At 47.0% G+C, this 26555-nt stretch overlaps 2 protein-coding genes across 3 annotated transcripts in view; one reads left to right on the forward strand and one right to left on the reverse strand.

Moving 5' to 3' along the window:
- Positions 1-26555, forward strand: part of BRF1 (BRF1 general transcription factor IIIB subunit) — a 627002-nt gene that overhangs the window by 312110 nt on the left and 288337 nt on the right. The gene's annotated exons all lie outside the window — the stretch shown is intronic.
- On the reverse strand, positions 6237-14034 carry BTBD6 (BTB domain containing 6). 2 transcript variants are annotated; one of them, XM_082275591.1, is made up of 5 exons: positions 13837-13987; positions 13423-13690; positions 9883-9973; positions 9679-9797; positions 6237-7647 (listed from the first exon to the last, which is right to left on the reverse strand). In XM_082275591.1, exons 2-5 carry the CDS (start codon positions 13596-13598, stop codon positions 6615-6617), a joined length of 1419 nt encoding a protein of 472 aa, XP_082131717.1. In that variant the 5' UTR covers positions 13599-13690; positions 13837-13987; the 3' UTR covers positions 6237-6614. The 2 variants fall into 2 exon arrangements, with proteins under 2 accessions (XP_082131717.1, XP_082131716.1); XM_082275590.1 differs by having other exon boundaries at positions 13423-14034.

Genomic DNA, 26555 nt, shown 5'->3' on the forward strand with positions numbered 1-26555 from the left:
ATATATATATATTGTTGAGGCAATACAATTTGGAGTAGTTGGATCGAACTCCTCTTGGGGAGTATTGCAGCGTAGTTATTAGGTCTATTAAAAGACAAACCGCCATACATATGGCAAATGAAGTTGTATAATAAATCCCTTGCCCCTTATCAGTACATAGTTACATAGGTTTTAATTACCTTGATTTTGCACGTAGAATGTTGGGTTGAGTATTCATCAGAGAGTTTAATTGCTTGTTAGTGTTTTAACTCATTGTTACCAGTTGCTTTTTCTTGCATTGTGTTGATGTGAGCGGAGACTGTTGTCAGGAAGGGGTTTCAAACAGATTATCAAAATCTCTAGCATAGCCGCAACCTGACGGCGGCCATACACACAACTGAGCAGAGCAAAGCAATCTACTACCAGCCTTTTATATATTCATAAGGGGTAGTAGGTTGTGCGTGTTTATTTGTTTTTTTTAAAGATGGAAAGTTAAAGAAAGCCGCCATGTGTACGGCACGGCCCAATGAGATGAATATTTTTAGCTCGGTCAGGACATCCCCAGAGACTGATCACCATCTCTTTGTTTCCATCATGTAAGTTTCAGAGGGACTCGGCACACAGGAGATCAGCCTTGAGCAATCCATCTCCAGCGATTACACATCCCACACAAACCAAGTATTATTCATTCATCTATTCTTCAGCCTTGACTGGAGGAAAGAGATTGCTGGATGTTTACTTCCGATTATTATGTTTCAGTTACAGCTGATGGTAATGATGATAGTTGGTTTAGTTCAGATCAGGGTATTCCATATGTGGCAGCTGTCAGGAGGATGAAGCTTCCGGAGTTTTTAAAAGGGAACACTGACTATTTGGGGCAAAGTCTGGTTTCTTTGTTGGTATCTACTTTCCAGAAACATTTGCCTGGCTTTCATATTGATCTAGGACATGCTGATAGTGTTCAAGTCAGAAAAACCATGTAGATCTGGAGGTGGGGCTGTGCACTTCTCATTCATGTACACAAGAGGTGTCTCCGAGGCCATTCACTTGTGATCATCCAGTGGTCATCCTACCCACCCTCCTCTGTCAGGGAGCGGCTGTAATTTAACCACTTCAATACCGGACACTTTTACCCCCTTCGTGCCCCTGCCAAATTTCAGCTATCACGCTTTGAATAAAAATTACGCGACCATGCCACGCTGTAACCAAATGAAACTTTTAGCATTTTTTTCACACAAATAGTTTTCTTTTGATGGTGGGGTTTTTATCTTTTGCTAAAAACTTAAGACCGAAAACTTTGAAAAAAAAAAAAAAAAAGTTTTTCTTAGTTTCTGAAAATTTTGTAAATAAGTAATTTTTCTCCTTTACTGATGTGTGTTGACGACGCAACACTAAGGCCTCTTTCACACGGTCCGCCTCCGTAGGCGGATCTGTGTTGCTCAGCGGGGATCGATCCGCGATCCCCGCTGAGCCGGCGGATGACAGCTCCGTCTCCGCTTGCAGAGCAGAGAGGGAGGTGTTTCAGCCCCCGCTGCCCTCTATGGGGGATCGGATGAGAGCGGACCGCCTGTCCGCTCTCATCCGATCTGATTACTGAACGGATGGAAAAATAGGGTTTCCATCCGTCCAGATTTCACAGACAGGATCGGATACGGATGGCAACGGGTGTCAGCGGAGGTGTCTCCGCTGACATCCGCTGCCCCATAGAGCTGCATGGAGGATCCGATCAGATCCGCCTAAAAAACGGACAGGCGGATCTGATCGGATCGCCTTTATAAGGAGGCACTAAAATGCAGCACTGATAGGCAACACTGACTGGCATCACTACTGGGTACTGTTGGGGCTGCACTGATTCCCTGTCCAGGTCTCCCCTGCGAGGAGATGCCACTGATCTGCTCTCCTCTCCTCACAATGTCAGTGTGAGGCAAGGAGAGCCGATTACCGGCACTTCCATCTTTACAAGTGATCGGCTGTGATTGGACACATGGGTAAAGAACCACGTCATCGGCTCTTGAGGCTCCATTCACACCTGAGCGTATTGTTTTTAGGTGTTTTTTGCAGGTGTTTGGAGGAAGGCATTGACATCTAACAAAAACTATTGTAATCTGCCAAAAAAGAAGCTCATGTACTTTTTTGAGCTTCAGGCGTCAAAACACTCAGATGTGAACAGGGGCCATTGAAAAGAATGCGATTTTGCTTGTTGGGCATTTTGAGACTTCAGAGATGAGCGTTTTATGAGCTGAAATACACTCGGGTATGAAAAGGGCCTTACTGAGATCGGGGAGCAGGAAAGCACTGAAACTGGGGCGACGTCACCCCAGAACGAGAGGGGAATCTGCCCACCGTAGTTTGACTGTACGGTGGGCGGGTGGTGGTTAAACATCAAACCGCTCTGCTCATCTCCTGCAGGGCGATGCTGCGACCCAGTTTCTAACAGGCCACGGACTGGTGCTGGTCTGCGGACTCCTGCTATACTGCGCATGGCTCTGCCCTCATCGTATACCTGCAGCAATACACCGCTTCCTTATTGATGGGCTTTTATGGACATGTAACCTGTTTTGAACAAGTCTGTTAATGATTGAATTTGTTACAATGTAATAAAACATCATTTTAGATCATTCTCTGCAGAGGAAGAAATTCCTGAAATCATTTAGCTTTCTGCTCTATAGATGGACACTTGGGTCACCTTTTACACTATACCATTCCACCCCAACATACTACCTTATGTGTGCTACATTAAACTGTATGCAAACCGTAACAATCTACTACTATTATTTGTCCCTTTTGGTCTGTTATTAAATACACCATTAAATGTGATTTGTTACATCTCTTCAATAAGTGCACAAAAGCCTGTTGATCCTGGCAGAAATGATGTCAGCGGGTTACTTCCTGTGCTGCATTCTTATCAGTTACATTGTTTCCAGCCATCTCTGAGGAATACAGAACTGCTTTGTTATGGAGAAGGGAAGGATGTACAGTGGATATAAGTCTACACACCCCTGTTAAAAATTTCAGGTTTTGGAATAAATCATTTCAGAACTATTGCCACCTTTAATGTGACCTATAAACTGTACAACTTAGGGGGGGGGGGGGGAATAAAAATAAAAAAACTAAAAGAATGTGGTTGCTTAAGTGTGCACACCTTCTTATTACTGGGGATGTAGCTGTGTTCACAATTAAGCAATCACATTTAAACTCATAATAAATAGGAGTCATAACCCACCTGCCATCATTTAAAGTGCATCTGATTAACCCAAAATAAAGTTCAGCTGTTCTAGTAGGTCTTTCCTGACATTTTAGGTGCATCCTACAGCAAAAGCCATGGTCCGCAGAGAGCTTCCAAAGCTCTCTAAAGGGGTCTCATTGTTAAAAGGTATCAGTCAGGAGATGGGTACAAAAGAATTTGCAAGGCATTAGATATACCATGGAACACAGTTATCATCAAGTGGAGAAAATGTGGCACAACAGTGACATTACCAAGAACTGAACGTCCCTCCAAAACAGATGAAAAGACGAGAAGAAAACTGGTCAGGGAGGCTGCCAAGAGGCCTACAGCAATATTAAAGAAGCTGCAGGAATATCTGGCATATGTCTGGGCTATGGGGTAGAGTGGTAAGACTAAAGCATTTTCCTAAAAAACATCAAAGTCCAGCTACATTTTGGAAAAACACATCTGAAGTCTCCCAAAAGCATGTGGTAAATGTGTTCTGGTCTGATGAAACCAAGGTTGGCCATAATTCCAAAAGATATGTTTAGTGAAAAAACAACACCATGCCTACACTGAAGAATGGTGGTGGCAGCATCATGTTTTGGGGCTGTTTTTCCTCAGCTGGAACAGGGCCTTTGTCCGTGTAGAGAGAGAAAATTATGAACAGTTCCAAATACCAGTCAATATTGGCACAAAACCTTTCCGGCTTCTGCTAGAAAACTGAACATGAAGAGGAACGTCATCTTTCAGCATGACAACGACCCAAAGCATACATCCAAATCTACAAAGAAATGGCTTCACCAGAAGAAGATGAAAGTTTTGGAATGGTACAGCCAGAGCCCAGACCTGAATCTGATTGAAAATCTGTGGTGTGATCTGTAGAGTGCTGTGCACAGGAGATGCCCTCGTAATCTGACAGATTTGGAATGTTTTTGCAAAGAAGAGTGGCAAATATTGCCAAGTCAAGATGTGCCGTGCTGATAGATGTATACCCAAAAACACTGAGTGCTGTAATAAAATCAAAAGGTGCTTCAACAAAGTATTAGTTTAAGGGTGTGCACACTTATGCAACCATATTATTTTAGTTTATTTTTCTTTCCCTCCACTTAAAAGATTTCAGTTTGTTATTCAACTGAGTTGTACAGTTTATAGGTCACATTAAGAGCCGACTCACACTGCCACGACTTGTCAGGCGACTTAGTCGCCTGACAAGTATTGCTCCATTCTGTGCAATGGAACCTTCCTAATCAGAGCGACTCAAGTCGCTCCGACTTAGAAAAAGGTTCCTGCACTACTTTGAGGAGAAGTCGGAGTGACTTGCATTGACTTCTATTAGAGAAGTCGTTTGCAAGCCGCGATTAAAGTCGTGCTGCACGGGCGGCTTCAAAGTCGGGGCGACTTTGACTCACCCCGGTGTGAACCGGGTCTTAAGGTGGAAAAAGTTCTGAAATTGTTTATCTTTGTCTCTACATCACAGAAACCTGACATTTTACCAGGGGTGTGTAGACTTTTTTATATCCACTGTAGGTGTTTGTAGTCCAAATAGGAGAGCAGCCAAGGGTGACAACCCTGCCCCTCCATAAATACAGTGCAGCAAGTGATATTGACACCCTAGGACAGGGACCTCTTAAAAGAAAACTAATGCAGTCCTAGTAAGCTGCAATGTTGTTTTTTTTTTTGGGGGGGGGGGTAGATATGTTTTAACGCAGTCCTTTCATTTAGAATGAGCTGCCAATAAACCGCAATGGAAAAACATCCCTGCAGCTTTTTTTTATTTTTGTTTATGCATTGACGGCATGAATTTTAATTCAATCTAGGTTTTATTTTACACGTTAACAGATTTGCTTGAGTCACATAAAGAGATTTGTTTTGTTTTTTTAAACGTGCCTAGGTGGATGCAGCATCGGTTTGATGCTGCATCTATCCCCTGCCAGCTCTAAGGCAAAGAACCGAGCAATCAAACACTGCTGATCGCTCGGTTCTCAGGGCTCCCTGAACAGAGCGCTGGTGACTTGTCAGTCACCGCTGTCTGCTTTGCCCCCTCCTAACTCAATGAAGCGCTGGGCTGTAGAGGGGGCGGGAGTGGCTGTCTCGGGCTCTCAGCAGCTCACTGAGAGGCTAAACCGGCCCCTACTGAATTGTTGCGAACTTTCCCAAGCCTGGACTGGCTCTGTGACGTCAGCGGGCTTCAGCCTGCCGTCTGCTCAAAACTGGTCACAGGAGTAGAGAACGAACTGCACTCCTCTGATCCATAGTAAAAGTACAGCCAAATTATCTTTGGCTGTCCTCCCTTAAATAATATGTAAACCCAGCATTTCATATTCCTGACATGTGTCTGCTGTACCGTGTATGTTCTCTTTGGTGTGAAATCCCTGGTGTTCCTGCCAGTCCCTCTGCTTTCCTATTAAAAACTGACCACACTATGCATGAGAACCCAGTGCAGTCAGTTATTTAGCTGTGCTGGGAACTCCGCTTGGTGCTGACATGTCCCCAGCCATTTACAAGGAAAATTAGTGTGCTGCTGTTTCTCCTTTTCCAGCTCTTCCAATAATCAGACTGTTGCTGACACAATGCCCCAGCCATTTACTGGAAGCTGAGTGTGCTGCTGTTTCTCCTCCTGTTTAAATGGATTAGAGCCTCCAGTTCCTATACAGCTGAGAACAGAGGGTATGTGATCACTTAAAAAAATATTGTTTTTTTTCTATACTCAAATATTTTGTCTTACATTTCTATTTTAAACTAAAAAGGTTGTTTTACAAGGTACATACCAGTATCTTAACGTTACATAGGGTTATCTGCACCTTGAAAATGTGAAAAAAATAAATAAAATAGGCGTTGAAGCAGAGTGAAAAGCCAATAGGTAAGGAAATTGTTCTTGTAAATTATCTGCATATGCTGTGAGACGCTTCTATATCTGTGTCTCGGCTTCTGGCAAATGTGAGACAGACCGAGCCTTTCCCCTCTAGTTTGCTGTAGATGCATTAGCCTAAATGGCTTTGTATTAATTTGAACCTTCACAACAAACAATAAAGATAAAGCATAACTTGGGTAGAAGTAAAAATCTTTTATGTAACATATATAACTGCAGTTCTCCTTCGAATCTGCTTTTTTTTTTTTTGTGTTTTAACAAGTTATCTATATACAAAATAAAAGCACATTGTGTGCGGATTTCTTTATCATCTCCCTGCATGATGCAGTTTTAATAATTCAAATAGTTTATAAATAAATAAAATAAGATTAAACTCTAAAAGCATTCCTTCAGTTGGAGTTTTGACAGGCAGTTTGTTACATTCCATACCGATGTACAGTTTTAACATGGAAAAGAAAAAAAAAAATGCATACACCCCCCTTTTCAGTGTGTCAGAACCACCAGATGAAAGGGGGTGCGTCAGTGTGCTTTAGCAGTAGCGTCTGGGAGTGAAATGGGTCATGCGTAGAAGATGAGCTCAGGAATCTGTCCCCCTTGCACCCCAGTTCCGTTGGTACTGTCCGAAGAGCACTGAAACTGGAACGTCACCTTCCCACACTGCACCTCCGTCATCCCTTCCTGCCCAAAGTAGCTGAGTTCATTTCCATCCAAGATGGCGCTGACAGTGTAAAAGGTGTCCTGTTCTACTTGCACCGGGTGCTCAAACCAGACTGAGAAGGTGTTACTCGATCCATCAGAAACAAATTTAGTCAGGTTTTGGGCAAGGACCACCCCCTGCCGTTTAAGTTCAATTTTGACACTATATTCTGCTTTGCCGCAGCTCGACCCATAAAGCCCAAGACCACCAATAAATATCCTTTTGTCAACGGCAAACTGGATGCTGTCACATCGCCCCCTGTACCTCCACTGGTTACTGCGGTAGGCTGAAGACTGGAATCTGTGGCACCTCTGGGGTGCCAGTCCTTTCCTTTTAACAAGCGGGAACTCGAGTTGCGGTTTGTTAGCAGCTGTGTACCACAAGAATATGCTGCGCGTCTCCTCCAAGGTTAAAATGTCCGACTGGGCAGCTCCATTGGCAAATTCCTCCAGAGTCATGGTCGGAATCCGTACCAAATATAGTGCTTTCCCCAATACATTCCTTTTATTGGTCGGGGTGGCTGGCAGGCCTTGCCTTTTGCACTCGGCCTCTGCCCAGCTCGAAACCGCCTCGAACACAACATCCTCTTTTGTGTTGAGGGTCTCTCGTGTCACAATAATCTCCAGAGTCGGCAGATCAATCTCACAGAAGCCTTCTGACTTCAGCGCAAGCTCTGCCTGAGCGTCTATAACCTCCCAACATCGCAAAGTCAGCTCAGGCTCTTCAAAAAGCCGGCTTTGTGAAAGCAAAACACAGGCATTCTTGGCCTCGAGGCTGGTCTCCAGGAAATTGACACAGGCCTTGGCCAGCGCAGGAACAATGTACTTCTTGGCAGCGTAGAGTGTTGCAAGCACAGTGTCCGCTTCCAGGTCAATCTCATCGCTGTATAAGTACCTACAAAGAAGAATTGAGCCATTAACATTTCATTTCGGGGCTTAAAGGGCCAGTGAAAAAGCAGCACAGCTTTCATCAAATTAGATATTAAGGCATTCATAGTTTCATTTAACCACTTCAATACCAGACACTTTCACCCCCTTCCTGCCAAGCCAACTTTCACACTTTCAATGACACTCAATCATGCAACACTTAGACAGATAAAGCTTTCTTTTGGCGGTATTTAATTACCAATGGGGTTTTTATTTTTTTTGCTAAATAAGAGAAAATTAAAAAAAAAAAAAACACACACCTATATATACATACATATTATATATATATATATATATACACACACACACACACACACACACACAGTAAACCCCCGCTCCATCGCGGTTCAGTTTTTGCGGTCCCGGTATATTGCTGTTTTTTTTTGTAATGTTATTTTACTATATAAATCATTAAAAATGAAATATTTTTGTGTTTTCCATAGCTCTTGCTATGTCTCTCAGTATCTTTTATGTGTTTAAATGAGTTTCTATTGTTTTAAAAGTGTGTATAAAGACCTTAAAATTCTTTCACACGTACAGTGACAGTAAAAAAACATGCCTACAATGCATTTTAATAGGGTTTTTCTATTTCATGGATTTTCACTTTTCGCAGCTGGGTCCGGAACGTAACCCCCGCAATGGAGGGGGGTTTACTGTGTGTGTGTGTATATATATATATATATAGCTATATCTATTTCCGTTTCCAGTGTAAATGCTGTACTCAGTGCCCTCACAGGTAGGCTCTCCTTTCCTCACACCTTTTCTTACACACTGTGTCTGTGTGAGGAAAGGAGAGCCGATAACCAGCAAGTCTGTTTACATGTGACAGCTGTGATTGGACACAGTTGATCACATGGTAAAGGGCCGCTGTGCCCAAGGCAGACAGCAGTCAGAGCACGCTGTGCACGTGGAAGGACATCCCAGGACTGAAATCATAACAGAGACCCTGAAATGCTGGTGTTGTCATGGTCATAGGGCTGCTGAGTGAGCATGCTCACAACCAAAACCTGAGACATTGGCTCTACACATATTAAAAACGACTACCACATATATGCATATGGCAGGCAACAACATGTTAAAGGAAACCTGTACTGAGAAAACTGCCACCATCTTTTGGAAAGGGTAGTTGCCTGGCTTTAGTACTTTGAGTCACTGACCTGAAGCAAGTTTGCAGTTTAGATGCTCCATAACAAAGTACTGCAGCCATTGGATCACTAGAAGAGCCCGGCATCCAGTACTTTCAGGAGGGGTTGGTATTGGTAGCCTACTTCCTTCTCTCAGTACGATTACTTTTAGTAGTCCGTGTATTTTTTTTTTTTTTTTGGCGGGGCAAGACCGACTATTCAGTTTTCATTAAAAGAGATACTAGAGACCTCCTGTTCTCTCTAGCTCCTTTGTCACTTCAAGACAATCTCTAAAAACCTCTCTTCAATACAAAAAAATCCTATCCTGCAACTGCACTATTGTTTTCCATCAGCCCCCCCCCCCCCCCCCCCCCAGTTATTACCTTTTGTATCTCTTGACCACCACCCCCCCCCCCCCCCCCCCTTAGATTGAAAGCTAATGAGCAGGGCTCTCTGATTCATACTGTATTGAACTGTATGGTCTGCCCTTATGTTGTATGTAAAGCACCATCTAAACTGTTGGTGCTATATAAATCCTGTACAATCATAATAAATTGATTAAAGCTGATTATTTGCTCAGCTACAGTTAATCATTGGCATGCTAAACTTATTTTTCCAGAAACAAAAACCGCTCTGTGAATACTTAGACCTATTTCCCCCCCATCTACTAGCAATGATTTATAGATATATCTGTATCCGTTCATAATCAAAACACAAAGCTTTTGTGGTTTATGAACTACTTCTTCAGATGACTATATTAAATCTTCAGATCAGGAGAAAGCCCATTAATGCCAGCTAAGAGATGCATATTTTATAAGCTTTTATGTTTGCTGCAGTACTTTTTTTTTTTTTCCTATTCTTTAATGACCACTTACTTTAAAAGGATTAAAAATGCTGCAGGTTCCACGTCTGGGATATGGATTTCAGATTTCACCTCCGCTAGATCGCCATAAAACATGGCATAGAACACCGAGCTGCCGACAGCCAAAATGTACTAAAAAGGGGGAAAACCTAAAGTTTAGCATCTAACTTCAGAGTAACATAGAAAAATGTTGGGTTAGTGTTAATGCTCGGTATACCTTGTGTGCGGGGACTTTCTTGGAAGCCCCAGCGGGACCCACGATAAAGTGAACATCGGCCATTAATTCGTTGTTGAACATCAATGCGTTTCTAAAAGAAATGAAAATACACTTCAGAACGCTGCAGGTACAACATTATCCTTCAACAGTACAGGAGGACATTTGTTCAGCATAATTTAATTGGGCAGGCTGTCCTTTTAAATGTAATAGAGGCTAATCTAATAAGATGATAAAAAAGAGCAGCTACGTGCAGGAACCCGCAGCAACCAATTAGATTATTAGAAAACTGTGGAAGGTAACTGTTGATTGGTTGCTCAGATTTATGACTCATTGACAGAAGCTGTACAGGTTTATTCAATGCTAGAGATGTGATCATATCCCATAGCAAGTGCTGCCTAGTTGTTGTGGGTTACTACATTCTGTATCATTACAGTGGCACTCATGCCTTGCAGCACTGGGGTTCTTGGTTCAAATACTGGCCAGGACGCTATGGGCACGTACTGGCCAGGACGCTATGGGCACGTACTGGCCAGGGCGCTATGGGCACGTACTGGCCAGGGCGCTATGGGCACGTACTGGCCAGGGCGCTATGGGCACGTACTGGCCAGGGCGCTATGGGCACGTACTGGCCAGGGCGCTATGGGCACGTACTGGCCAGGGCGCTATGGGCACGTACTGGCCAGGGCGCTATCTGCATAGAGTTTGCATTGGTTTCCCCCCCAGCACTCCAAAAGGAAAAAGGTTAACTGGCCCTGGTACGTGTACATATAGGGACCTTTAGATTGTAAGCTCCTCGAGGGCAGTGAAAGTACAGTACATACAGCTTTGTGTATTTGCTGGTGCTATATAAATACCTGGAAGAAATAACCGTAAGCTCTGCAGGTTCAGGAAGTGTCTAAGGGTGGGTTGATTTCAGGCACGTACATGGTTCTGTTTTTATTTATATTGCAGTACGTGCTCCTAAGATAGTCTCCGGTCTCCTACCAGTTTTGTGGGGGTTAAGCGGGTTAATCTGAGGGATCTTTCTGTGTATTCATAGAAATTCTCTACAGATTAATTTTACACTACTGGAAAGAAAATCTAGAAGTGAGCGGCTTTGCCTGAAAAGCTTTAATTTCTTGCTGTCAATCCCCATTTGGAGAGTAGGGATAACGGGCGAGCGAGAGACTGCCAATAACTGACATCAGACAGGAAAGGGGCTCCGGCTGCTGTGGGCACGTTACAAGCTGGCTTTGTCTTGCTGGTAATTGTAGTTCTATAGCTGCTCAGTAGCTCGTGGCAAATGGGCTTACTGACAAAAAAAGCTTAAATGGACAAGCAACAAAACTAGCTCTAAGAAGAGTTCATTACGTAAACTGAATTTAAAACATGTAAAAGGAAAATACTAATACATTAGATTTACTTGTGATCCGGGTATAATATGGGTTGGACTTGGCTACTCTTGTATTTGTACAAACTTTCTCAGGGTAGATGTCCCTATAGGTGTGCTTCTGCTAATGTATATGGACAGTAGAGTGTAAGCTCCTCTGTGCTAGGGGCTGACATGAGTGTTCAGTCTGCAAATGTCAGCTTTTTGTAGATGAACAGCAATCATTTCTGGGACCGGTGCCATCGGCTGTATGCCACCTGAATCTTAATGCAGCTGTTAGATGAGATATTCCTAATACCCAAGACTCAAAAAATATGTAGAATTTTTTTTTTAATTTACATCCTCACCTGCTAGGCTGTAATTGGTATTCTATCACTGGATGATCTCACGTGAAATGTGGCAAAAATTGAATTTTTGATATTAATCAAACAGAAAGGTATAATGTAAGATTGTACTGTTAGGGCAGAAAATATTCCCAGTGCCATAACCTTAGGAAGCTGATCGGTATTCCCCTCTGATAGATGCAAGCTGCAATCAGTTATGGTGTGGGAAATATCCTGTGTGTTATTCTCTTGATTGAGAGTCCGCTGTCATCCCTCAGAATATCTGATGTACAGTTTTCTATGTATTGGTGAATATTTCTAATAGTATCCAGGTCTCTTCCTGAGTGATCTGATCCTGTGTTATTTCAGTTTGCCCCTGGCATCCCTGCAATGAGGAAAGCCCCCTATCAGTATCGCCATCCTTAGACCTTGTCGTGTACTCGCTTGATGCTCCTTGCAGATTAGCTACAGCTCAGTGCATGCATTGCTTGCTAAATTGTTGCGGGGGATGCCTGCTAGCTTCATGTGTGCAGGATCTATATATGCTGATACACCACCTACTCACACGGGCTTGTGTTTGATGCCTGCACTGTTTGGGGACTGTTGGCCTAACCCACCCTCAGTATTTTATTATAACTAATCACTCCATAGCAATAGTGTTTTCCATCACATACTGGATATCCTATTAATCAGGGTCTAAAAGAGCTGCATTGTAAAGCAACCAAGATTCAGTAGATTTCTAGAAACACATATGGTTGTGATACAAGGAAGATATTAGTCTGTATCTCTTACTAAAAATGCCACAGATTCAAAAGACTTTACAGAATGCTCAATAGGGTGTAGCTATAGCTGTGTGGTTGTTGGGATCTCCCACCCTTATGTTTACATTGTGATCCACTTTTCAATGCAATGCCATAATCTCAGCACTCTGCTGGGGCTGGTACTTCTGTGATTGCAGTCACAGAGGAATCCTTTTTCTGACCGTGCTGGGTCAGTGAGGGTAGTCCCTGTGTTGGTAGTGCCCCTGTGATTGCAGTATGAGTGAGGGTAGTCCCTGTGTTTGTAGTGCCCCTGTGACTGCAGTGTCAGCTAGGGTAGTCCTTGTGTTTGCAGTGTCAGCGAGGGTATTCCTTGTGTTTGTAGTGCCTGCAGTGTCTGACATGATACTGCTCTGATTGCTGTGACTGTATGTGGAGCCCTTGTGATTACATTTACAATGCAAGCTGCTCCTAATTGTTACAGAATGTAACCCTGTGATAATTCCAGGACAGCATGGCCAGAAAGTGCCCCTATGGGAGTTTTTAAATTCACTCCTGAGACTGCACTGATGCCCCTCTAATTGCAGTAGCTGGAGTGATGTATGTGCAGGGGGAGGGTAGAATGCCCCGGTGATTGCAGAGCCAGGCTATGACACCTGTCATTAGAGTGCCTGCTTGTGATGCCCCCTCTAATTGCACTGCCAGGGTATGCAGCCTCTGATTGCCCTGGCTGGATGAGCTGCCCCCTAAGAGTGCAGTGCCTGCATATAATACTTTAGGGATTGGAGTGCCAGGATGTGATGCATTTCTGATTACAGTGCAGGGTTAGAATACCTCTGTGATTGCAGTTCCTGAATATGATGCCCCTGTGATTATACTGCCTGGGTGTTAAGCCACTGACTGCTGAGCCTCTGTAGGACCCCCAGTGATTACAGAGCCCCCATAAAATATTTCAGAGCCTTCCTATATCTGCCCCCCCCCCCCAAAAAAAAAATAATCTCCATAAACAGACTTAGTCCCTAGTGATTGCAGAGCCCCCCTATGATTGCAGAGCCCCCCTATGATCCCCCGGCAGGGGGCGCCGTCTCACCTCTCTCGGAGGGTCGGGTGTGAGGACTGCCAGTGATCGGTGTCGATGTGGTTGTTGTTGAGGTTGTGGAGCGGCGGAGGCGGCGGGGCGCTGTGTGGGGGGATATGGAGGGCGCTCTTCTTAGCGGCGTTGTCGGTAATGTCGGTGTGCTGGGCAGGGTAGAGCTCCGCAGCCATCTTCCTCTTGAGGGCCAGGGGGACGATCTCATAGCATGCCTGCACCTTGCCGCCCGCCCGGCCGCCGCTCTTTTTAGACTTCTTGAAGGTCTCTGGAAGCAGAAGAAAGAAAGTCAAACACTTCATGATCCGCCCATCCAGGCAGCCGGGGTCTAGAGGCATGGGCGGGGACTTCCACAGAGATCACAGAGGGGCCCCGCACTGCGTCCATACAGTGCCGGCCGGGAAGAGAACCCACCATGCGGTACAATCCACACTCCTCCGGGGATCACTGTCCGCCCATCTCCCCGACTCTCATCGCTTTGTGTACCGGCCCACGGCTCCGCCCACTCCTCACAGCGCCGCTCTACGTGTAGAAGTGCAGAGCAGCGGGGAAAGCTTCGGCTCAAATAGCGAGCAGGGACCGCCCACCTCAACGGTCCGGGAGCCAATCACAGCCACCGAATCACCGGCCATTCACAGCAAAGGCAAGCTTTGCACCAACGTGTGCGGCTCTCAACCTGGGAGAGGGGGTGGGCGGTACCTAGGGCAGGAGTGGGCGGGGCCTGCGAGAGAGGTGGGCGAGCTGACCCCCCCCCCTTCATCAGACAATATGTCATTCTTCTGCCCCAAAAAAAAAGAATAGGGGGGGGGGGGAATTACACTGTAGTCAGCCGGAGGTCAGCGACAATCCATGCATCCAACCCCCCCCCACCCCAGCATGTTGGAAGAAGTTTGTGAGCCAATCCCTGGAGAGGATCCCGGCTATAGGGGGGGGGGGTCAGCCAAACCCAGTGCACACTCCTAGGACAGAGCCCCCCGTATACCTGCACACCGCCGTCCTCCTCTCCCGGGAAGTTCGCAGAGTGGACCCGTCCGCTCACTCCATGGATGTGGAGATGTCAGGAGGGCGGGGCGGGGGCGGGGCCGATCCTCTGCCTTCACATCTGGGATGGACAGTGCTGCATGTGTCCCCTAGAGGGCGCTGCGGAAAGCTGAACTCCCCATCCCTCCATAAAGGAGAGTGAGTGTGCTGTGATCTGTGATAGCTTCTGTATCTCATACCATTCATCCTCTATGAGAGTATACACAGAGTATACCATTCATCCTCTATGAGAGTATACACTGAGAGTATGGATGGAGTATACTACCCACCCTGCACTATCCTATACACTGAGCGTATACTACCCATCCTGTATTATCCTATACACAGAGTATACTACCCACCCTCTATGAGAGCATACACAGAGTATACTACCCATCCTCTATCAGAGTATACACAGAGTATACCACCCATCCTCTATGAGAGTATACACAGAGTATACTACCCACCCTCTATGAGAGCATACACAGAGTATACTACCCATCCTCTATCAGAGTATACACAGAGTATACCACCCATCCTCTATGAGAGTATACACTGAGAGTATACTACCCATCCTCTATGAGAGTATACACAGAGTATAGATACTACCCACCCTGTACTATCCTACTGAGAGTATACTGCCCACCCTGTATGATCCTGTACACTGAGAGTATACTACCCACCCTGTATGATCCTGTACACTGAGAGTATACTGCCCACCCTGTATGATCCTGTACACTGAGAGTATACTGCCCACCCTGTATTATCCTGTACACTGAGAGTATACTGCCCACCCTGTATTATCCTGTACACTGAGAGTATACTACCCACCCTGTATGATCCTGTACACTGAGAGTATACTGCCCACCCTGTATTATCCTGTACACTGAGAGTATACTACCCACCCTGTATGATCCTGTACACTGAGAGTATACTGCCCACCCTGTATTATCCTGTACACTGAGAGTATACTACCCACCCTGTATGATCCTGTACACTGAGAGTATACTGCCCACCTTGTATGATCCTGTACACTGAGAGTATACTACCCACCCTGTATGATCCTGTACACTGAGAGTATACTGCCCACCTTGTATGATCCTTTACACTGAGAGTATACTACCCACCCTGTATTATCCTGTACACTGAGAGTATACTACCCACCCTGTATGATCCTGTACACTGAGAGTATACTGCCCACCTTGTATGATCCTGTACACTGAGAGTATACTACCCACCCTGTATTATCCTGTACACTGAGAGTATACTGCCCACCCTGTATTATCCTGTACACTGAGAGTATACTACCCACCCTGTATTATCCTGTACACTGAGAGTATACTACCCACCCTGTATTATCCTGTACACTGAGAGTATACTACCCACCCTGTATGATCCTGTACACTGAGAGTATACTGCCCACCTTGTATGATCCTTTACACTGAGAGTATACTACCCACCCTGTATTATCCTGTACACTGAGAGTATACTACCCACCCTGTATGATCCTGTACACTGAGAGTATACTACCCACCCTGTGTGATCCTGTACACTGAGAGTATACTGCCCACCCTGTGTGATCCTGTACACTGAGTATACTGCCCACCCTGTATTATCCTGTACACTGAGAGTATACTGCCCACCCTGTATTATCCTGTACACTGAGAGTTTACTACCCACCCTGTATTATCCTGTACACTGAGAGTATACTGCCCACCCTGTATGATCCTTTACACTGAGAGTATACTGCCCACCCTGTATTATCCTGTACACTGAGAGTATACTGCCCACCTTGTATGATCCTTTACACTGAGAGTATACTACCCACCCTGTATTATCCTGTACACTGAGAGTATACTACCTACCCTGTATTATCCTGTACACTGAGAGTATACTGCCCACCCTGTATTATCCTGTACACTGAGAGTATACTACCCTCCCTGTATTATCCTGTACACTGAGAGTATACTGCCCACCCTGTATTATCCTGTACACTGAGAGTATACTACCCACCCTGTATGATCCTGTACACTGAGAGTATACTGCCCACCTTGTATGATCCTGTACACTGAGAGTATACTACCCACCCTGTATTATCCTGTACACTGAGAGTATACTGCCCACCCTGTATTATCCTGTACACTGAGAGTATACTACCCACCCTGTATTATCCTGTACACTGAGAGTATACTACCCACCCTGTATTATCCTGTACACTGAGAGTATACTACCCACCCTGTATGATCCTGTACACTGAGAGTATACTGCCCACCTTGTATGATCCTTTACACTGAGAGTATACTACCCACCCTGTATTATCCTGTACACTGAGAGTATACTACCCACCCTGTATGATCCTGTACACTGAGAGTATACTACCCACCCTGTATTATCCTGTACACTGAGAGTATACTACCCACCCTGTGTGATCCTGTACACTGAGAGTATACTGCCCACCCTGTGTGATCCTGTACACTGAGAGTATACTGCCCACCCTGTGTGATCCTGTACACTGAGTATACTGCCCACCCTGTATTATCCTGTACACTGAGAGTATACTACCCACCCTGTGTGATCCTGTACACTGAGAGTATACTGCCCACCCTGTGTGATCCTGTACACTGAGTATACTGCCCACCCTGTATTATCCTGTACACTGAGAGTATACTGCCCACCCTGTATTATCCTGTACACTGAGAGTTTACTACCCACCCTGTATTATCCTGTACACTGAGAGTATACTGCCCACCCTGTATGATCCTTTACACTGAGAGTATACTGCCCACCCTGTATTATCCTGTACACTGAGAGTATACTACCCACCCTGTATTATCCTGTACACTGAGAGTATACTGCCCACCCTGTATGATCCTGTACACTGAGAGTATACTACCTACCCTGTATTATCCTGTACACTGAGAGTATACTGCCCACCCTGTATTATCCTGTACAATGAGAGTATACTACCCACCCTGTATTATCCTACCGGTTACCTACCCCTACAGGTACACTCCATCCAGTCCCAGAGTATTGGAGTAAGTATGGTGAGCATTTGTATTCAACCCCCCTGAGTCAATACTTCGTAGAACCCCCTTTCACTGCAATTACAGCTGCAAGTCTTTTTGGGGATGTCTCTACCGGCTTTCCACATCTAGAGAGTGATATTTTTTCCCAGTCTTCTTTGAAAAATAGCTCACGCTCTGTCAGATTTGGATGGAGAGAGTCTGTGAACAGCAATGTTCAAGTCTTGCCAGTTGCCACAGAATATCAATTGGATTTAGGTCTGGACTTTGACTGGGCCAGTCTATAACACATGAATATACTTTGATCTAAACTATTCCATTTTAGCTCTGGCTGTATGTTTAGGGTGGTTGTCCTGCTGGAAGGGGAACTTCCACCCCCAGTCTTAAGTCTTTTGCAGACTCTTAGCAGGTTTTCTTCTAAGATTGCCCTGTATTTGACTCCATCCATCTTCCCATCAACCATTCATTTTCCCATCAACTCTTACCAGTTTCCCTGTCCCTGCTAAAGAAAATCATCCCCACAATGTGATGCCACCACCATGTTTCACAGTGGGGATGGTGTGTTCAGGGTGATGTGCAGTGTTTGTTTTCCATCACAGATAGCGTTTTGCTTTTAGACCAAAGAGTTAAATTCTGGTCTCATCTGACCGGAGCACCTTCTTACACATGTTTGCTGTGTCCCCCACATGGCTTCTCACAAACTGCAAACAGGATTTCTTATGGTTTTCTTTCAACAATGGCTTTCTTCTTACCACTCTTCCATAAAGGCCAGATGTGTGGAGTGCACAACTAATAGTTGTCCTGTGGACAGATTCTCCCACCTGAGCTGTGGATGTTTGCAGAGTTACCATGGGCCTCTTGGCTGCTTCTCTTAATGCTCCCCTTGCCCGGCCTGTCAGTTTAGGTGGACGGCCATGTCTTGGTAGGTTTGCAGTTGTGCCATACTCTCTCCATTTTCGGATGGTGGATTGAACAGTCCTCCATGAGATTTTCAAAGCTTGGGATATTTTTTATAACCTAACCCTGCTTTAAACTTCTCCAAAACGTTATCCCTGACCTGTCTGGTGTGTTCCTTGGCCTTCATGATGCTGTTTGTTCACTAAGGTTTTCGAACAAACCTCTAAAGGCTTTATAGAACAGTTTATTTATACTGAGATTAAATTACACCATGGTGGACTCTATTTACTAATGAGGAGACTTCTGAAGGTAATTGGTTCCACTAGACTTTAGTTAGGGGTTTTAGAGTAAAGGGGGCTGAATACAAATGCACTCCACACTTTTCACATAAATATTTGTAAAATCATTTGCCTTCCACTTCACAATTCTGTGCCAATTTGTGTTGGTCTATCGCATAAAATCACAATAAATGACATTTACGTTTTTGGTTGTCACATGACAAAATGTGGACAATTTCAAGGGGTATGAATACTTTTTCACGGCACTGTACCTGTGCTCCAATCCCAGGGACACGCATTCATAGGATTGCTGCTCTCTGGATCTTAGATGTGATAGCTGCATTTGTTTTCCTTTTTGTTTTAAAGCTGTGGCTCCAAAGGCAAAAAGGATTCATTCTATGTATTAAGGAAAAAACGTCTAATAGCAGCTCCCCCAACCCCCCTTATACCTACCTGAATCCATTCTCCATCCACCACTGTCCCATCTGCATCAGCTCATCTCCCCTCTCCCTGCTCTCACAGGCTTGGCCATTGGCTCCTGCTGCTTTCAGTCAAATCCTGTGAGGGGGGAGGAGTTGAGCTTTGCTGTGTCTGTCTATAGATGCACACAGCCTGTCTCAGGATTGAGCCTGCACTTCTGCCCCCATTGCAAGTTCTTTCTATGGGGCGGACACAAAAGAGGAGGAGTGGAGAGCATCGGCGGGGGACCCCAGAAAAGGTTCGGGCTGCTCTGTGCGATACCATTTGACAAAGCAGGTAAGTGTAACATAGTTCTTATTTTAGTTGAAGTAGAACTAGAGGCAAATCTTTAAGGTGATTGTATAGTCTAGTCTGTTTTTTTTAAAACCACAAACATGTTATACTTACCTGCCCTGTGCAGTGGTTTTGCACAGAGTGGCCCAGATCTTCCTTTTCTCAGGTTCCTATTCGGCTCTCCTGGACCCTCCCTGCTGCTGAGTGCCCCCATAGAAAGCAGCTTGCTATGGGGACACCCAAGATGAGTCACAGCTCCCTGTGTCCATTCAGGCACGAAGCTGCGACCCGGTCCCGCCCCTCTCTCTCCTGATTGGATGACTGACTTTGACAGCAGCAGGAGCCAGTGGTGCCACGCTGCTGTCTCAGCCAATGAGGAGGGGATTCCTGGCCAGCTGAGACACTCCTTCCATGTCGCTGGATGAAGAATAGCTCAGTTATTAGGGGGTGCTGGGGAGGCTGCTGCACACAGGTTTTTTTATCTTAATGCATAGAGTGCATTAAGATTAAAATAAAAAAAACTTTAGCCTTTAGAATCCCTTTAAGTGTTTGCTTAGCCCAAAATTTTTTATTTATTTTCTAGTTTCGGATAGAGTGGGGGGAAATTCTAAGCCCTGTGGGGTTTTTACTGCTATCCAGGGCTCCATTAAAAGATTTTCTGTTGTGCTGATAAGGTTTTAAAATACAGGAAGTGAGATGAACTCTCCAACAGAAACACGGACAGAAATAAAATGAATTTACTTTAGTAGAAGCCTTGCCAGATTATAACTAATTAATGACCGCCAGTGTACTGTGGATATGCGGCCGCTGTAGGCCAAGCGATGCTCTGGTAGGTCTAGTCCTGGGTTTAGGGTGAGCCCCCGGCTGGGTCCGGCTGTGATTGTACACAGCAGGTGCCTGTCAGCAAGTCCTTGGCAATGATTCAGGGGCAGGACATGCTGATTGGTTATGTGCTTTCACAACCCAGAGCTCTGTGTTTACATTCAACACAGAGCTCTGTACAGAGGGAGCTCTCTTTAAAGTGGAGTTTCCGGACTATTTTGCAACTTTAGTGATTCCTGGAGTGTTCACTATGCTGATCAACAATTGGGCATTTTCAATTTTATTCGGGGTTCCCTTACCTTATTTTCAGGGCATTTTTGGTTGCACCTCCTCCTTCTCCCCCCTCTGTGGCCACGGCCATCGACATCACGTCCGCCTTTGCATTGCATCCTGGGAGCTGTTTGTCATCACTCCCAGGAGGCTGGAATCAGGAAGAACTTCCAGAACACTCCCTGGAATCAGGTAGAAGGACACAGCAGATTACACTGCGGCTTCAGATGCCCACATCCAAGATGGCCGCGCCCAGACAGCGTTTTTAAAAGTAAGATTTTGACTAAAATCCAATACTGTACACCTTGTAACTATTGGAATAGCGGTTCTGTAAAGGGCGATGGATTAGTATTATAGGGGTATTTTTAGTTAAAAAAAGGTATTTGAGGCCGGAACTCCGCTTTAAGTTTCTCATCCCAGCAGAGCAAAGCAGGGATGAGGAACTGAGAGATCATTAGAAAAAAGCAGCACACTGTACACACATTACACATAGTTAGGCACATATTTAACTCCTTGATGATCGTCCCTAGATCTTAACCCCTTCCCAGCCAGTGTCATTAGTACAGTGACCTTGTATAGCCATGTTTCTCAACCTTTTGTCAATCAAGGCACTCTGTAAAATTTCGAGGCACCCCATTCTAAAATGTAAAAAGCGAAACTAATAGTTTACCACACACAGAGCACACTCCACATTGGGCCCCTGTTCACATCAGCGTGATTTGACATGCCAAATCGCAGCCTATTGCCGGCAATGGCGCTGTCCTAATCGGTGCGACACTGATTTCCAAAAGTAGTTCCTGCACTACTTTTGCAGACTTTGGGGATGATTCCAATTGATATATGTGCATGAACCCATGGAGATGTCATTCAAATCGCCCTCGAACTCAAACTGAAATGCGAGTTTAGCTGGGTCAGATGGGAGTGGTTTCATAATTATCTATCAGCTGTGGCAGCTGCAGGGCTCTAAGGAGGAAAGCTGCTGGACCTGGATCCCTTTTAGACATGTTCCTTTTGGGAGTATCTCACCAGAAATTAAATTTTTGTTCTAGGGGATGCCAGAAATCTGACTTGTATCTTAGACAGACTTATGGGAAAATTGGTGAGCCAATCACACAAGCAGAAATCAGTGAGCCAATCACACAAGCAGGAAATTATGTTTCTCTTACGTCCTCCGACAGTCGCCGCCTCTTCATATTCGTCACATATGGGGTATTAGACTTTGCTCCGAAGGAGTAGCTAGGCAACAGAATATGTTAACAATAAAGCTTTAACATATCCCACCCTCAAGGGGTGGTCCCCTCAGTCAATACCCTCCTACTTCCTGCAACCATATCTCAGTTTTAATGTCTAGCTTGTCAGGAGTGGCTGGCTCTCTCTGTGCTGGGACTTTCTGTCCCAGACTCTTTCTTCTTTTTAATATTTTGTTTGAGTTTTCTCTCTATCTTTACTTAGCTGTTATTTTTGTCAGCATTAGTTAGTTCTTCGGACGAAGAGGATCATGCGGACTGGGTCTCGGGCTGATCCCCCTGGTCGCAGGTCGTGGGTCAGTGGCTTCCCAGTCTGCCATCGAGCGTTCAGCCAGGTAACGCTCCTGGCACAGTGAACGACCCATCCCTGTTCGGTGCAGGGATGATTGGTGAGGTGGCTACCTCACCGGACGCTGTGCGGTTTCTTAACCTCCATTGTGTGCGTCTTGAATTGCGACTCTCCCTGCCTCATGTGCAGCGGCTTGTTCGCCTGTGCGGGTTCCCCACGCCATGTGAGGTAAGTGTATTTATGTGGGGACCTGTCTGTCTGGGAGGGTCTCAGTCTGGGACTGTGTAACCTGCCTTTAATCACACTGCTTGTCTCCCTATCTCTCGGCTGCATGCTGTGGGCTGCAAGGGGGGGGGAGCTGTATGACACTGTGTGTGTCAGGCTGGGCAGTGTGAGAAGCTGTGTGCTGTGGGGCATGTTTTTTCTTGGCATGTTTGGGCATATACAGCGATCGCTGCGGCGATCTAACATGTATCCTTATATTGGGATGTAATGTGTGTGTTTTTATGCACTGTGGAGCGGCGTTTTCGGCGCCAAACGACGCCATTTTACCGGCGCCCGCTCCGGCCGCATGGTTTACATGCACGGCGGCCATTTTCTTGTAGCCTCCATAGGCTTACATAGAGCGCCCTGGCAGCATCACTTCCTCTTTCCAGGAACACCGATCGAGGCAGCAGCAGCAGCGGGGTCTCCTCAGGTTTTATCCTTCTGTTCTTGCTATCCATTGCCTGTATTCAGTTTGTATATTCCCTGTGGGGGTCTCATTGTGCCTGAGTGTGGTGCGGTGGGCTGCGCTTGCCGCGCTTGCTAAAAGGGGGCAGTTAACCCTTGGTTGTCTGGCATTACAGGGGCAATGGATTCTCAGGAGGGCAAGTTTCCTACAGTATTGGTGGAAAGCCAGGGGACCGCTGTTTCCCCCCCAGGGGGGGATTTGGCCGCTATTGTGGCTGGCCTTGCTGCCCAGGTGCAAATGCTGGTGGCTGCTCAATCTACTAAACGGCCCAGAGTTGCTCTGTCCTCTGATTCTGAGGGTGAAGGTGATGGGGCTGTTCTGGCAGGGACCTCCTTATCGGGGTCCCGCTCCTCTCTTGATCTAGTGGGGTCTGAGGTAGAGGCTGAAGTTGAGGGGGTTGATAATTCTCCCCCTGGCTCGCCTGAAGAGCTTGCAATCATGGATGAGTTGATTGCTTCCATTAAGCAGACGCTACGTTTGCAGGACGAAGTGTGTCCCCCCGCTGCCTTGGCGGCTTATGGGACGCAGAGAAAACGCAGGACGCCGCAGGTTTTTCCCTGCAATGCTGATTTTCAGCGCGCTGTTAAGGATCAATGGCGCGATCTGCGCAAACCTTTTGCGGTACCAAGTAAATTCAAGCTGCGTTATCCTTTCTCGCCTGCCACTGATGAACGGTGGTGTGTACCTCCACCAGTGGATCATGCAATTGCGGTTTTGAACAAAGCCACTGCGATTCCTGCAGAGGGTTCCCCTGTTTTCCGTGATGCCACGGATAGGAGACTGGAGTCTCTTGCCCGTCATACTTATTCTGTTACGGGTTCTATGCTTAAGGCTCTGTTTGCTTCTCTCATGGCGGCCCAGGCGATCGCAAGTTGGACGCAGATGCTTAGGCGCGTCCTAGTGGCCGATTCGGCCTCGGCGGCGACCCTGGATATGGTGGATCAGATCCACCAGGGTGTCATGTATCTGTGTGATGCGGACCTGGACCTGATTCCGTTGGCTGCACGTGTGCACAGCGTGGCGGTGTTGTCTCGCCGTCTGGTTTGGTTGAAATGTTGGTCGGTGGACCAATCTTCACGTAAGACCTTAGCCAATCTGCCTTATGATGGGTCTCGCCTTTTTGGGGAGTCCCTGGATGTGTTGATTAAGGGGATCACCGGGGGTAAGAGCACTCTCTTGCCCCATTTCCCCAAGGCTAAGGGGGCTTCTGGGAAGAAGCATGCTAATTTTCGGCCCCCTCAGGGGTCCTTTCGTGCCTTTCGGCCGCACTACAAGGGCAAACCGTTCAAAGGCCAAGGCTCTCAGAAGAAGCCCTGGTCTGGGAAACAGAAGTCCGGCCAATCCGGACCTGCAGCCCATAACAGTTCGGCCTGAAGGGGCGCCCTCACCCAGTTTTGGGGTGGGGGGACGCTTGCTCGGTTTTCTTCAGCCCTGGTTGGCCCGTGTGCGGGACAGATGGGTTCTGGAAATCGTTCGATCTGGTTACAAGATCGAGTTTCTCTCTCGGCCGGAGAGCAGATTTTTTCCCTCAAATCTTCAACTGTCTCCAGAGCGCCTGCGGGATCTACACCTGGCGGTGCGGGACCTGAGGGCTCAGGGAGTGGTGGTTCCGGTGCCTCATCGGGACAGATTTCGGGGGTTTTATTCCAATCTGTTCACCGTGCCCAGGAAGGAGGGCAAGGTTCGTCCGATTCTGGACTTGAAGGCTCTGAACCGCTCTGTGCGGGTTCGCAAGTTCCGCATGGAATCCCTGCGCTCGGTGGTGGCTGCCCTCGTTCCGGGGGAATTCATGGCCTCCATCGATTTGAAGGATGCGTACCTTCACATCCCCATATTCGAGGGTCATCAGAGATACCTTCGATTTGCCATTGCGGAGGATCACTACCAGTTCGTGGCGTTGCCCTTTGGTCTCGCCTCGGCTCCGCGGGTCTTCACCAAGGTGCTTGCACCGGTTCTGGCATTATTGAGGGCCCAGGGCATTTCTGTCCTGGGATATCTGGACGACATTCTGGTTCGGTCTGCGACCAGACAGGGTCTGGAGGAGGACCTGTCTGTCACAATGCAAACTCTGCAGGAGTTTGGTTGGACGATAAATGTCCCAAAGTCGACACTGAGTCCGTCGGTTCGTCTCCCCTATCTGGGAATGATACTGGACTCGGTGCAGGCGAAGGTCTTCCTGCCGGAAGACAAACTCAGGACTCTTCAGGAGGAAGTCAGGTCCCTCAGGGACGTTCCACAATCGTCTCTGCGGACATGTATGAGATGTCTGGGATTGATGGTCTCGGCCTTCGAGGCGATTCCTTTCGCGCAGTTTCACACACGGGGTCTCCAAGCGGAGATCCTGTCCAGGTGGGACGGGCGACCTCAATCTCTGGATCTTCAGATCTCGTTGAGTCATCGCACCAGGGAAAACCTTCTGTGGTGGCTCCAGTCCCCGTTGGTGTCCGGGGGCAAGTCGTTTTGTCCGATCTCGTGGACGGTAATCACCACGGATGCCAGCCTGTCGGGCTGGGGAGGTGTTCTGGGCGTTCTGTCCGCCCAGGGGACCTGGTCGGAGGGGGAGTCTTCCCTCCCGATCAACATTCTGGAATTGCGTGCGATAAGGCTCTGTCTTCATCGCTGGACGGACCGGCTGCAGGGCTGCCCGGTTCGGGTGCAGACGGACAATGCCACGGCGGTGGCCTACATCAACCACCAAGGGGGCACCAGGAGTGCCCGAGCGGCTCGAGAAGTGGCCGACATTCTATCTTGGGCCGAGACTCATGTCCCGGCGATAACGGCGGTTCACATTCCGGGAGTGGAGAACTGGCAGGCGGACTATCTGAGTCGCCAGACCCTGGATCAGGGGGAATGGTCTCTCCACCCGACTGTCTTCCAGATGTTGTGCGCGAAGTGGGGTCTTCCAGATGTGGACCTGTTCGCGTCTCGCCTCAACTGCAAGGTGAAGAGGTTCGTGGCAAGGACGCGCGACCCTCGGGCAGACGCGTCGGACGCGTTAGTGGCCCCGTGGCATCAGTACAGGCTGATGTACGCGTTTCCACCGATTCAGTTGCTGTCCAGGTTCCTTCGCAGGTTACACTCGGAACGCAGCACGGTGATTCTTGTGGCACCGGACTGGCCTCGCCGGTCCTGGTACGCAGACCTCGTGAATCTGGCGGTCGACGCCCCTTGGCGTCTGCCTCTTCGAGACGATCTACTGTCTCAAGGACCGATTTACCATCCTGCTTTACAGTCGCTGGCTTTGACGGCCTGGCTGTTGAGACCGAGGTCCTGAAGGAGAAGGGTCTCTCTCCAGAGGTCGTTCATACTTTGATCAACGCGAGGAAGTCTTCCTCGGGGAAGGTTTATTACCGTACTTGGAAGGCATATTTTGCCTGGTGTGAGTCCAGGGGGTTTTCACCCCGCACGTACTCGGTTTCCCGTGTGCTGTCTTTCCTTCAGACGGGTGTCGATCAGCGTTTGGCGCTGGCTACGATAAAGGGTCAGGTGTCTGCGCTGGCCGTTCTGTTTCAACGTCCCGTGGCTTCCAACTCCTTGGTTGGCACCTTTATTCAGGGTGTGCGGCATCTGGTTCCTCCTAGGAGGGATCCTTTGCCCCCTTGGGACTTGAATCTCGTTCTATCTGTGTTACAACGTGCTCCTTTTGAACAGATCAGGGAGATCTCGTTGTCTATGTTGTCCAAAAAGGTCGCCTTTTTGGTGGCGATCACTTCGGCTCGCAGAGTGTCGGAACTGGCGGCTTTGTCCTGCAAGTCTCCGTACCTGGTTGTTCATTTGGATAAGGTGGTCTTGCGACCTAAT

The sequence above is a fragment of the Pelophylax lessonae genome, assembly GCF_965119305.1.
Source record: "Pelophylax lessonae genome assembly, chromosome: 13".
Taxonomy (NCBI): Eukaryota; Metazoa; Chordata; class Amphibia; order Anura; family Ranidae; genus Pelophylax; species Pelophylax lessonae.

What these genes read in the sequence shown, in the direction of transcription:
- BTBD6 (XM_082275590.1), bottom strand. Translation starts at nt 13,760, where the DNA reads ATGCCTCTAGACCCCGGCTGCCTGGATGGGCGGATCATGAAGTGTTTG. An exon ending in CACCCGACCCTCCGAGAGAG is followed by an intron (nt 9,974 to 13,422) that starts GTGAGACGGCGC and finishes CATTTCTTTTAG; the next exon opens with AAACGCATTGATGTTCAACA. An exon ending in GCATTTTTAATCCTTTTAAA is followed by an intron (nt 7,648 to 9,678) that starts GTAAGTGGTCAT and finishes TCTTCTTTGTAG; the next exon opens with GTACTTATACAGCGATGAGA.